This window comes from Eurytemora carolleeae, unplaced genomic scaffold (assembly GCF_000591075.1).
Source record: "Eurytemora carolleeae unplaced genomic scaffold, Eaff_2.0 scaffold468, whole genome shotgun sequence".
NCBI classification, from domain to species: Eukaryota; Metazoa; Arthropoda; class Copepoda; order Calanoida; family Temoridae; genus Eurytemora; species Eurytemora carolleeae.
This window is the reverse complement of record NW_019396653.1, coordinates 75,687-89,956: the sequence shown is the minus strand read 5'-3', so window position 1 is coordinate 89,956 and position 14,270 is coordinate 75,687. Positions and strand designations below refer to the sequence as shown.

The 14,270-nt window shown below is 33.2% G+C and overlaps 1 protein-coding gene across 1 annotated transcript; it reads left to right on the top strand.

The window, feature by feature from the left end:
* Positions 1-282: 282 nt before the first annotated feature.
* LOC111706936 (serine/threonine-protein phosphatase 4 regulatory subunit 2-B) lies at positions 283-11,621 on the top strand (the record flags this gene model as incomplete). The annotated part of the gene is given in 9 exon segments (XM_023479888.1): positions 283-556; positions 1,838-1,914; positions 5,719-5,796; positions 6,023-6,135; positions 7,096-7,260; positions 8,089-8,167; positions 9,546-9,610; positions 10,493-10,689; positions 11,191-11,621. Coding segments are annotated over 9 exon segments (1,415 nt in total), but the record flags the coding sequence as incomplete, so codon positions are not given.
* Between the last annotated feature and the right edge of the window lie 2,649 nt (positions 11,622-14,270).

The following is a 14,270-nucleotide window of genomic DNA, read 5'->3' as shown; positions in this document are numbered from 1 at the left end:
CCAGGCAATCTCATATACTCACTTGTATACAATTTTACGGGTGCGTTAAAGGATTCATTGTTATTTGATATTTAAAAAAAATAGGAACAATTGCCTTTTCATCTATCATTAATCCAAGTAAAAATGTCCCCCCTGTAAGTGGCCTTTTAGAAAAGTCTCAACCCTATCTAGTGTTTTTTTGCAATCCACGATTTTAACATGTTCTATAGTTAATATTATTATCAGAGCTCCTGCTAAGAATATTACTTTCAAATCTCTAGTTTAACTGAATGTATAATGCAGAAGAGTATTTGGTCCAGATCGCCAAAACAGGGTTCACCCTCTACCCCTGGAACAAAATTAAACCTCTGTTTAAAATCAAATTAGAAAATGTTATTGTCGAGTTCGCCACGGCCACCCCGCCGGCCACCATTCCCGTCATGCCGAACGTCGAGGTTTTCAAATTCGATGAGATGAAGATTCGAATATTCGAGCAGCTCGAGTCCTATGATGGAATACCCTTCACGATCCAGAGATTGTGCGAGCTTATAACAGAACCTATGAAGAATTACAAACGGTAACAATTTTTCAAATTCTGGGATTTGCATTTCCTTTATAAAGTTATCTACACCTTCTACAAAATTTCCCTCAAGAAAAATTTGATAGAAGCACAATATTTTTTTTCCTCCGTAATAAAGGTGTAGAATTAATCTTTTGGTTAAAAAAGGGGTAAACTTAAAAACTGTTTTCGTATTTGTCACCCCCCCCCCCCGTGTCTTAATCTTAAAGAAACTATTATTTTTAAGTGGCTTGCTTTACATATACGAGGGGGGGGGCATGCAACCGTAAGCCCAGCAATATCCTGTTCGAACCCAGGTAGTTAGCAGAACCCTGCCCAAACCCCGCGGAATCCTTTTCGAGTCCAGCAAAATACTGCTAAAAAAAGAACTGTTATTGATAATTGACTTTAAAAAGAAAAATTCAAAAATGAAAACGTAGGTTACATACTCCTAAGCTTAAAAATAAAAATCGATGCTTTAAAACTCTTTTTTAGACTAAAATTGTATCTTCTTAGATTTAACAAATTCTTTAGTTGGAATGACTACAGTGATTAAGTGGTGATATGTAAAATCTTGCAAATAAATGTATTTTTCAAAATATTTTTTATCATTCGAGAAAAAAGATGCGTAGAAAGTATGTTATGAATTATAAAAGAATTATAAATATCATAATTATAATTAATTTAATGCATCAAATTTTATTCTTATGCCAAGGGATTTTTTCCTTTTTAAAGTCAATTTTTTTTTTCTTGAGCAGTCTTTTGCTTGGATTCCGTGGGGTTCGGCAGGGTTTTAGTAACTACATGGGTTCGAACAGGATACTGCTGGGCTTATGGCCGCATGGCCCCCCTCCCTCTCCTTACATAGACATTAAGCTAATTATTAAAAACTTGCAAATGCAATATTTTCGAGAATTCGAAACAATGAAAAAAAAACTTTCCTTTGTTCTAAAATATTGATCCAGATCTGTTTAATCCGCAACCTTATTGCTTCCTTTATCCAGATACCCGGATCCGCAACCTTATTGCTTCCATTACCCGGATCTCGATCCAAGGCGGAAATATCCACCAAAACCTCCAAGAAAGATTTTTGCTTTTAAAACACAAATCTCACAAATGAAAGATTATTAAATACATCTTAACTCTGATTTGTTCATTAAGTTTCAGCATAAAATTAAGCGAAAAAAAGTAAATTAGGAAATTTATTCATTTAATAACAAAATCATTAAATCTTCAATGGAATCTCATTACTTCCTGGATCCGGATCCGCATAAAATGAAATGGATCCTTCTGTTATAGGCTGGATAAGTTTATGCGCGGGTTGGAGCGTGTCATGCTAGTTGTTAGTACAACAGAATCTAAACCAGTTGAACCAGGTCAGTTGTTGTTGTTTTTATTGTTGTTGTAGCCATTATTATTCTGAATATATTCGCTGTAATTACCCAAAGATCATACATTAAGGAATAAAAATATTACCTAAAATCAAGGGGGAAATTTTTTTAAAAATCGCTAGTACAGGGGATATTAGGTCCAAAACTAACACTTGGCCCATTTCTAATACTGAAGTGTTAGAAATGGGCCAAATCTGTAAAGGTATCTTTTTTAAGAGTATATATCTTTAAATCCAAGACGAGTAGAACGTAATTACACCATAAATTTATAAAAAATGGCTAAACCTACATATTGAAACAATAAATGCCAATTTTAAACTAATAATAAGGTGTGAGAATAAGTTTTTGATGATTCTTGATTTTATTTTCGAACGTATCCCTTTTTTGAAACAATTACCAGATTTCAGCTCATGTCACGTTTTCGGAACATATCCTGGTTTTGAGACAATTACCGGAATTCAAATCAATGTCAATTTTCAAGCATTTAGGCACTTACGTAACAAAACAAGATTTTTTGATAAGGTAAAATATCAACAAAATAGAAAATAAAAGCAAATTGTTCTTTTATAATTTAAAAATCATTACAACATTGAGAAATCAAAATATTAATATCATTTGTTCTTACAAAATATTATTAGGATTTTTAGTGATTTATTTTGTAAGTTATGAAAAGTGAGTTTTGTTTTGAATTGCGGATTATACTCAAAAACGGAAAAATGGTGGTTGTCTCGAAAACACGACAATGCAATGTTTCAAATTCAGGATTTGTTCGAAAATGGAAAACCTGACATTGTCTTGAAAACAGTCAAGAGATAAAAGAATCCCTATTATAATTTTGATTTTAAAAAAAGTTAAAAATTGTAAATTGTCATGTTTAATAAAATGTTGGTTATAGTTTTATAATCGACTTATTCTGGATATGGGTCGGGATCCCAATAACCCATTCTTTCAGTTCGTGCCCATTCCTAACACTCAGTGTTAGAAATGGGCCAAGGTTAGTTTTGGTCTAATGTCCCCTGCAGTAAGATATACAAAAAAGTTTTCAAAGTATTCTTATATCATTATACATTATCATTTCGACAAGGGTGTATATTTCTTTTAAAAAAATTTCTCTCCCCTCCGCCTCTAGAAAATAATTTTTTCCCTCGGAAGTTATATGTGTTTGCCCGAAGGAAAATTTTTTTTGAGAGTTTTAACTTTTATTCGTAGAGTTGGGGGAAATCGATGAATGTTTTGGAGAAAAGTATCAAAAAATATTAAATAAAGTTGCTTTTTGATGACCAATTTTTCATCAAAAATCATTTCCCCCTCCCTCCCCAGGGGGGAATGTAATATACACCTTCTACGAAAGGTCCGCACAAAGGAAGATATTTTTTCAAAGTTTTTATTTTGAAGCCTGATAACGTTTATTTTTAAACTCAGACAAAATTATTAATTATCAATGGATTTTTACGTCTACAACATTTTTGAATTGTGTGTGTTCAAACCAGATGTTTTGATACTCATTTATAATATTTCAAAACAAAAAAATGTTGCTTACTTTCGTGCATTTTTCAAATTTTATCGTCACTAGGGTGACCAAAATGTACGGATTGTACTGATTTTTTATTTTTTCCAAAAAATATTTACGGAATTTACGGATTAAGTCTCAAATTGTACGGATTTTTAGGATTTTTCGCCCGGAAAACATTATTTTTTTCGATTTTGACTTAATAAAAAGCTAATTTTTCTATGAAAATTTTTGTATAAAAAAGTCGTCAAAATGAAGTTTAATTTATTATTTTCATTCCGAATTATATTAGGTTGATTGTTGACAATCAAAATTCAATCTTTAATCTGTTCGAAATATGTTCCAAAAGTGTTCATTTGAGAATATCTTCCCACAAAAAAAGCAACTTTGTAGTATTTGGTAATGAGGGAACAATTTTCGTTTAATTTTCACAATCAAACATTGAAACGTTTAAAATTTCAGTCATTTCCAGGTGTAAATTTTTTCTTTCTATGTCTCATATCGTTTTTTTTTGTTGCAACCACTCAATTTTTTCTTTGACCAAATTTAGGTCACATATTTTTGATGAAAACATTAGCTGTGGAATGTACCGATTTATAAAAAATGTTAATTTTTTCGAATGAACAAAGTTCGCATCAAATATGTCGGTACCATACTTCATTTATTTATTGTTAAAAATGCCAATTTTATTTGTACAAAAAAAGTTATCGATTATCCAAAATTTTAGCTTAAAAAGAAACCTCAGATTATCAGTTTTTAATTCAAGAAAATTTGTAAATTTGGTCATAATTTAAGAACAACTGAAAATAAAATGTGAAAAATTAAACTTGAAAACACCAGGCAATCTCATATACTCAAAGAAGTTATTGTAACATAAACAGTGTGAGGCCCAGAAAGAAGAGCGCATACTTAAACTGAAGAATTGTGGTCCATTATGAACGGAATGGGAATAGGGATTCCCTTATTTTTAAATGTTCTTCCTTTTTATAAAGCACTCGCTTCCTTAGTAAGAAATTTTTTTTTTCATTTAAAATTTGGATTTATCTGAAATTGATAAATTACCAGAAAAAAGTACTAAGAGTCGGACTTTTCTTGTCATGTTATACAATATACACGTCCTAATAAACATGCAAATTCAGAAGTCGTCATCATTTACGTGTACATGTTTTAAGCTTTCCGAAATGTGGTCTGCCTTCGTATACTCCTTGGTTGTTCAATCTTTAAAATTAAAAATCAAAGTTATCACTTAATTGCCATGTTTCTTGGGAACACTGTTGTTTGTTGATAAAGATTTCACAAATCACTCTAACTTTAAATCTTACAAAATTTTAAGGTGAAGGATTACTTAATTACATAGCGTTATTCATTATTGCTAAATATTGAGTTTTAGGCTAAGACAAATAATGAAAACCCATTCCAATTCAGAAAATAAAAAAGTTAGCTTACATATTACTAAAAACATGAAAACAAAGCAGATTTTTAAATTGTTTTTTTTTTATTTTATCGTGATTTATTTTTTATCCGGCTTTATCATCCTTGTCACAACTTGCAGTCTTTTTTGTTTCATAAAAATTTTTAAGCAATGTAAGGTCAGCCTTTGCTCACATACGAACATAAAGAAAGATGAATGATGATAGAAATGATAAATAAAATTTGTTTAGCTTTGATGTTTTTAAAATTTTGGATGTTTTTTCTAAAAACTAAATTTTTTTTTGACGAATTGTACGGATTTTTTTCTGAAATGTACAGATTGTGTAAATTTTTTTAAATGTCCTTTTTATAAATGAACGGATTGTACGGTTTTTTTTCTGAAAATGTACGGTTTTTTGTACGGATTTTTCTCAGAAAGTTTTGGCCACCCTGAGTTTTATCGTCACTATAACCGGGGTTTCGTCTGAAATATTTTTACCAGTGTTTACCTATTTTTCTTTTCTAAAAGATGAAACATGAAATTTCCAAAATCTACCTCCCTTATTTTTATCGACTAGGCTTTCTTCTATTTTAATCGAACAGTTTCTTTTTGTAAACAATGTAAAAGAAAAACAAATAAGTTTGCGGATTTAAAAAAATCGTAGAATTTCAAATTTTAATGAAAGTCGACTTCTGTTGGAGGTTAATTTTTGAAATTTTTTCCATCCATAAACCTTCCCTGGGGTCATGTGAGGTCCTTCACAAAATTTGGACCTAATTGGTTCAGCCGGTTTTACGTTTATTGGGTACAAACAGACAGAGAGACAGACAAGCAAAGTATATACTTGCATGTATTTTTTTATTTCTAGATGCAGCCCCTCTACCCGGAGCTCATAATGGAGCTGAGTCCAGTATTATTCGTAGCCAAAGTCCGGGAGCTAATCCAGGTATATGCCCTATTGTTACCTATTTATACAAATATTAATATTTTAAAGTTAATAAAAATTATATGATTTGAAAATTCACGGTAAAATCAGAAAAGAGAAATAAAATAAAATTTAAGTTAAATGCAGAAAAAGTCTATCAGAGCCCGCTGAGGTGAATGTTTAAAAGAAATAATTGCGCACCAGCGTCAAGCAATGACTTAAAAAGCTTGAATTTTGATCTATTTAGGATATCGGAGGTTGGGGGAGAACCTGGAGTCCCCTGCTAAGAGGATGAGGTTGAATATAGAGGAGGACGGAGGTCCATGTGATTCTGCGCATCCTCAACCCCACCTCTCTCCGGTATACATTTTACACCAGCAGTGATAATATCCAAGATACAGAGATTTGGGGATTTAAAAAAAAACGTTTTGATGAGCATGCGGCCCTCTAAGAGCATGAGGCCGGTTACAAGCATGCGGCCGGTTACAAGCATGCGGGTTAAGAGCAGACTTAATTAAGAGTTATCCTCCATTAATAAAGTGGCATATCCATTACAACAGTACCCCGAAAATCGTTGTCTGAGGATGAAAAGGATTTTCTTATTTTTCTAGCTGAAAATTTGTTTGTTTAATAGTGGTTTATTCGTAATTGTGATTTGTAACAGAGACAATGAATAGCGAGAATTATACACGTATTAAGATTGAAAAACGTCATATCTTCCTCGTTGGTATAATTAGATAAGATTAAAGAGTATCGTTCTGAATCGGATTTGCTTCTGTTTCAATAATTGGTTACTTGAATTTATGTACTCAGTTCTTTTAACCTCAGAGTGTAATTTGAAGACAGCAGAAGGTTTAAAAACAAAACTAATTCTTTCCTACACGCTGCCTTTTTCATCACTACTTTAAGGGTAGTGTAATGAATTGTATTGCCTTCTGACTGTCTGTTTGTTTGTTTGTTTGTTTGTTTGTATCCAATAAACTTCAAAACGGCTGAACCGATCGGGTCCAAATTTGTTGTCACCACAGGGAAGGTTAATGAATGATAAAAATTAAAAAATGTGTTTTAAAGGTTTTAATTTTGTAAAAGAAAAATTAAATTCATGAAAATCCGTGAATTTGTTTTAAAAATCCGCAAAATTTTTTCTTCTTTGTTTTAAAATGTAAACAAAAAGAACATGTTCACAATTTAAATAAAAGATGGGCTAGTTTATTATAAAAATGTCTTAAGTTTTTTTCGGGGGGGGGGGGGGGGGGGGTAGGGATCTTTTCTTCACAGGTAAAAAATAAAACTAACTAATAATATTTTATTTCTATTCAGGAGAAATTGTCGACAGAAAACGAATGTGCGGCCTCCAAACAGGCAACGTTCTTCGATACGGAAGCTGCCTCCGAACCTGTAGCCGCCTCCAGTCCTACCGTAGCGGAATCCTCGTCTGTGGCGGTTGCTCCTGAAGCTTCTGTATCAGCAGATTCAACACCCCAGGTAGGAATTGAAGAAATATTTTTTTATATTATTTGCACTGAAAATAAATCTAAATATTGGAAAATAAACAAAAAAAATACTTTTTTCCTTCAAGATCAAGTCCTAAAATCAAGAAAAAATTGAACTACTTTCATTAAAGAGCAAGCCCTAAAATTAAGGAAAAAAATTTACTTTTTTCCGTAAAGATCAATCAAGTTAACTGGTGAGATTTCTACAAGTATTTAAAACTTCTGAGAATCAATGGAACTTAAAATTATAGATTAAAATGTATTTCTTTCTCATGCTTTTTCAAAATCGGTCAATTAAACTTGAATTTTTTCCTCGCACAATTAGCACAATTAAACCGCCGTCACTGAGATCTTCTCAAAAATTAAAGAAAAAATAACTCATAAGTGTATTGTCCAAACATTTAAAACCATGCATGTGTTTTAATATTCTGTGGTCAAAACTTATGTTTGAATTGCGATCATTAGGTTCCCTTCCCCTTCTGGACGGAAGTCCTTGAATTATTTCTTAAATTTTTTTTGGTTGGATCTTCCCCTTCGGGGTGTATATTTTCTTGATAAATAATTTTATTCACAGATGTCAGGCATGTTTGCACGAAGCGCTAACATTTTTTTGGTTTTTTCGCAAAATTTTAGGGAATTGATAATTTTTTAAGTAAACAATTTCGACAAGAAGGAAAAAAATTTATTTTTATCTCCCCTTGTAAACTTATATCCCCTTTCTCCCGCATATCAAACTTAATGCTTGAATTTCAAAGTTTAAATTGTATTTGCTTATCTCGAATTTCTTGTTAATTATTTGTTGCATTATATTCCTGTTTAGGCGTCCAATGAAGAAGATGATAATATGGAGATAGATACAGAATGTACCAGTAGTCAAACTCTATTAGAGAGCAGTCCAGGTAGGGCATTACTAGTGCACGGGCGTTAAATATTGTGCTGTAGCCCGGATGGATCGCAAGGGGTTCTATATTGGGTCCCTTTCAGATATTGTAATTATTTATTCATAGGAGGTTATAACAGTGCTTAAGGTCCATTTCCGTCATGTAGAGAAATGAAATCCAAATATTTATTGAAGATTTCTTTTACCAAATAATTTTATTTTTGGTCGATCTTTTGCCACTTGCGGGATCAAGTGTATTCGGATCCAAAACACTGGGTATAGGTTTTTTTTTTTGAAATTCCCATCCGTCCATCTGAAGAAAAACCTAGAAAACATTAAAAATAAACGCAAATCTGGAAATTATATCGTTTAGTTGATACCCGGTAAGATCAAAGAGTCCACGGGAATTCCCTAGATTCTTGAATCTAAATCTGATTCTGATTCCGATTCCGATTCTTTATTCTGAATCTGATTCTGATTCTGTATTTTAACTTTTCCAGAATCAATTCTGAGTTGAAGCATTTTTCGAGTACAAATCAGAAAATCCCTTGAAAACAAAAATATAGTTCTAAAATGTTTAATGTTTCAATACTAGTACGCCTTGTAATGTGTTTCCTCTCTTCAAAGGGAAACACAGCGGCTTATACCGGAAACTTTTGTGGAACAGAATTCATCAATTTTCCCTTGTTGCGAGGAGGAAATTGAAGCTGACTTATCTTCAGGGGCGGCTTATGATATTTTCCAGAGGATGGGGAAATAATTATTGAGCGCGCAGCGCGCCGAAATTTGTTATTCCCCTGGCAAAAAATTCCCCCTCCCGTGGATTTTTTACAGGGAATTGGGTCGATTTTATGTCAAAGCAATGACTGGCTGGGGGTGGAAGGTGGAAATTGTGTAAGCAAGATTTAAATTATTTTAATCCATTCTAAAAAAATAAAATTAAACGGCTAGAAGGTGTCTGGTCTCTCTTCTTGCGCTCTTAATTTTCCAGGGGGGACGTCCCCCCCAGTTTTCCAGGTAGGGGGACGCCCCNTTGGATTTTCTCGTTTTTTCTGATTTTCTAGGATAACATATTTTATATTTCTTCTTTTTTACTCTTTCAAAACTTAAAAAAGTACGAATGATTTTACCAGCTAATATGGATACGTCCGAGTTTCTAGTAATATTTAGTTTTAAGGGTTTATATTTCTGTAAAAAAAAATAATTTCCCTGCTCTTCGAAAATTTGTTCCCCTCTATGGATCATTTTTGTTTTGCTTTTTAACCCGGAGCTGGGGAAATAAATGTTTAAATGAAATTTTGGTTGATAAGTATCAAAAAAGCTGGGTAAAACTTGCCAATTTTCAAATTCTTCAAAACTTTAAAAACCCAATTTCTAATTGTGGTTTGTAATTGTAGAAAACGGTGAAGGTGAAGAGATTAGTACAAGTGCTGAGTCCGCCACAGTTCAAACTGTACCAGAGGTAAACCCTTTATGTCTTTTTCATGTACCCTTGATCTATATACCCTTGATCTATGTACCTTTGATCTATTTACCCCTTCCTGAATAAGTTTCGTTGCAGCAGTATATTTATTTTTTGCTGCATTATATATGATTTAGCTTTTACAGGATAAAATTGAATGTAAGAGTGTAATTATTAATAACCTTCAAAACCTTCAGTTTGAAGAATTCAATGCTAATTTTTTGCGGGCATCTTATATGCTTATTTAAAACGAAAGATTTATAAATGACCCTAATTTAAAAATTGATTTAAAGAGACTGAAAGTTTAATTTCCGTTACCCTCCATGCAAAGATGGCAATCCGATTTACAACGGTACTCTTGATACCTTTATCTGATTAAATATTTGGATGATATTGCCATTCTTCTTGCTTGCATATGTATAAACTTTGATATATATATTTTATTCTTGATCAGACGAGGTGTTTTAGGGTACCGTTGTGAATTGGGTTTTTCCGTTTCGCGTCATTAGAAATTAAACTGACATTTCTTTTTAACGTTTCTCAAATTCACAGCGATGAGGAGGGTTTGAGTCAAACAAAACAAACCGAACACGTTTTAACGAAAATATCGCCGTCATAATTTGAAAACTATTTTAATAAAGAACTGCAAACAATCTTTTCATTGTTTGAACTTGGATGCATCAATTTCATTTTTGAATGACCCAAGTCCTAAGAAAGGAAAATACAAGATTAAAAATTAAATAAATATTAAGAAATGATACCAATACCATACACATTTCATGTACTGTAAAAAAATAAGAGATCTATTTGTCCAGGGAGCGAAATTTAAATTACAAAACAAATTGGTCTTTCAATTTGTAGAAACAGTTTATCTTGTTCCAGTTTGAGACCAATTCTGAAGCTGAGCCTAGTATGGCCGAACCAGGAGCTGACTTAGAAACTGCTCCATCTAGCGGGGAAACAGCTCCTGGCAGTGCAGAAACTGCTCCTAGCAGCGCAGAAAGTGCTCACGCTAGTGAATCAGCTGCTAATGAAGAACAGCAGAGTGTAGAGAGTAGTCTAATTTCTCATCAGACAAGGTACCGTCCCTAGAGGAAGGGGGTGGGGGGGGGGTGGGGGACGTCAGGGACAAAATGATCATTTAAACTCAAAAATTCCTTTGTTTGCAACAAATCTGTACATTTCCATTTTTTTCTATAACTTGTGTTGGATGCTTGTAGTCTCGATTGATTGATTGATCTCGATATCCACTCTCTCAATATTCATTTGAGGATTAATTCTTAATCTCTCTTAAACCATAGACTGGGTACGATTACCATGCGGGATATCCAATAAAGATAAAATTAATCTGCATATTACCAGCTCATATAACTAATTTTTATTTAAACAAAAAAATATTTTTTTTTATTACGAACCATTGCTCTCGTTGTTGTGATATAATAATCCTTTTGGAGTTTGTCTTTTCAGGAGTTTGTCTTTCCGGAGTTTGTCTTTCAGGAGTTTGTCACGGCGCCCAAAAAAATATTTTTTTATTACGAACCATTGCTCTCGTTGTTGTGATATAATCATCCTTTTTCTAGGGCCGTTGGTGGAGATGATGCTGTTGGGATGGCAGATAGTTCTGACGAGGCGGAGAAATCTCAGCCCGCCCAGGCGGACAAGGAGGGTGGACCTGATCAGTCCGAATCTGCCGGACAAGTTGGAGAAGCTGCAGTCGCAACAGGGGCCGAGGCAGCTGCAATGTCCGGAGCCGAAGCTGCTTCTGTAACAGGAGCAGAAGCTTCATCCGAAGCAGGTGCTGCAGCTTCTGTAGCAGAAGCTGATGCTACTGTAGCTGGTGCCGAAGCAGTTGCCCTAACAGATGGAGAAGCAGTAGCTGCTGTTGATGATGAAGCTACAGATGAAGCTACTGCTGGATCTGAAAATTCTCCAGATCAATCAGTTTAAAAGCAAATATGTAAAATACAACAAATTCTACTGATTTCTGTTTAAAATATTATTTCATCATTGAGTTGCTGTGGTGGTTTTGATTTAAGAATTTGCCACTCAGTTTTTTTTGTTAAAATTGTGATTTCTCAATAAGTAACAAATTAAGCATTGTTCGATACTTAGCAGTTCTGTATGAAAATCACTTTGACAAGAAGTGACAATGACGCTTCTATTTAAATTTGACAATGCTTCATGAAAATTAATTCTTTTCCACAAATTATGAAAGTGGGCTAAATGCGTTACTAGATTCAACACCTTTTGTTTAAGGAAAGAAAGAGTTGTAAAAAAACAAGATTATTTATTCTGTTCCTTAAGTTTTTTTTTGGATAATTATGTACTCTGGGTACGAAAAGGTATTGCTGGTTTAAGTTGTGTATAACTGGTAGGATAATTATGTACTCTGGGTACGAAAAGGTATTACTGGTTTAAGTTGTGTATAACTGGTAGGATAATTATGTGCTTTGGGTACGAATAATGTATTGCTGGTTTAAGTTGTGTACAATTCTACTGGTAGGATAATTATGTACTCTGGTTACAAAACTGATTATAGATTTATTTATTTATCTATTTATAAGATTTTATAATTACCCTTGTAATGCTAGATAATTAGTGTTTATTTGTACTTGTAGGATAATTATGCACTCTGGGTTTAAAACTGGGTAAGGGTTGGATAATTATCCTTGTATTGCTTGCTGAAGTAGGGTATAATTGTACTGGTATGATAATGATGTACTCTGGGTACTGGCGGATAGTGTATAATTGTTGTGGTAGGAGTATGATGCTCTGTGTTCTAACCGAGAAACGGACAGTGTTGTTACCCTTTACTGCTAAAGTAATGCATATTTGTACTGGTAGGACAATGATGTACTGGTGTGTACTAAATTGGATAAGAGTAGTCTAGTTACCCTGTAATTCTTGAGTATGTATATTTATATTGGTAGAACAATGATGTATATATAAACTGGATAAGAGCAGTTTATTTACCCTGTAATTCTAGAGTATATTTGTGCTGGTAGGACAATAATGTACCCTGTGTACTAAACTGTATAAGAGCAGGCTAGGTTCCAAGTAATTCTTGAGTATATTTGTACTGGTAGAACAATGATGTACCCTGTGTACTTAACTGGATAAAAGTAGTTTAGTTACTCTGCAATTCTTGAATATATTTGTACCGGTAGGACAATGTTGTACCAGTACCCTGTGGACTAAACTGTATAAGAGCAGGCTAGGTTCCATGTAATTCTTGAGTAAATTTTTACTGGTAGAACAATGATGTACCCTGTGTACTAAACTGGATAAAAGTAGTTTAGTTACTCTGCAATTCTTGAGTATATTTGTACCGGTAGGACAATGATGTACCAGTACCCTGTGGACTAAACTGGATAAAAGTAGTTAGGTTACCTAATTATTGAGTATATTTGTACTGGTAGAACAATGATGTACCCAGTGCACTAAACTGGGTAAATATAGTATAATTCTGCTGTCAGTAAGAGTAGTTTATAGCCGTACGATAGCGATATACTTCTTTATCCAATACTTATGCCAAGAATCAAATTGTTCTTAGCTTGAAACTTTGATTCATTGGTCAAATCCTTGAAAGTATTGAAGAAAGATCAACTGAATCAAGCTAAGCTTCCAATGGTCACAGCCCCTTATATTTAGCAAGAAATAGGTCATTTCACACAGGGAGCGTTCGCGAAAAATGAAAGGGGGTATAGACTTACGGCGAAAATCAATGATCAAAATCGATTATTTATCGCTGTAAGCACCCCCTTTCATTTTTCGTGAACACTCCCTTTAAATATAGTTCCATAGCTCTTGTAGGATATCTATGTATTTTGTACAAATTACAGTCGCTGGATTAGGATATACGTATTGGAATTCACCAAGTACTAAAAAGTACTGCAAGGTATAATGTACTCTGGGAAGGTAGCACAATATGAGATGATTATACGATTAATTTAGGATATAACTTCTAATACAAACCAAAGGGAGGAATCCAGCCTTTTATTTACATTTTAAATTGTGTATAACATGTGTTGTGAAAGAATATTTTAAAGTACATACTAATTGAGTTGAGTGTGCGGTAGTAAACACTGTCTAAAAGAAACGATAAATGTATTAAATTGCTCAAAACTCTATTGTTATGACAGTGTTTGTTGTTTTCTAACGTAAGAAGGATTAGTTTTGAAAATTATTAAGTTGCAATGTTTACATTGTTCATATAAGCGGAGAGAATAGTTCAAATTCAGGATACTGATGCTGAAATATTTGATTTCCCTACATATGGATTTTTATTCAAGTGTGACTTGTGCCAATACAAAAACGACAAAAAATTAAGAAGTACTTAAGTAAAACGCCAAAACACAGTTTCCAATAATGTTATACTGTGATTCGTAATGGCTTTTGTAATTCAATCTGGATAAATCGTATACATCTGAAGAAATGATATTCCCTTTTTCTTTTTCAGACGTTAGCAATGTAAATCTATTAACATCAAACTATTAAGTCGTTGAAGTTTTAATTCCAACGATGAATAATTTTAAAACTGCAGACAATAACTATGAAGATTCCATTAAAACCATTCTGAACGTCCAAGATGTAGCACATCGAGTTGTGAACAATGAAGACGCTGTCAATAACAAATTAATGAATGTGCGGCCTCCAAACA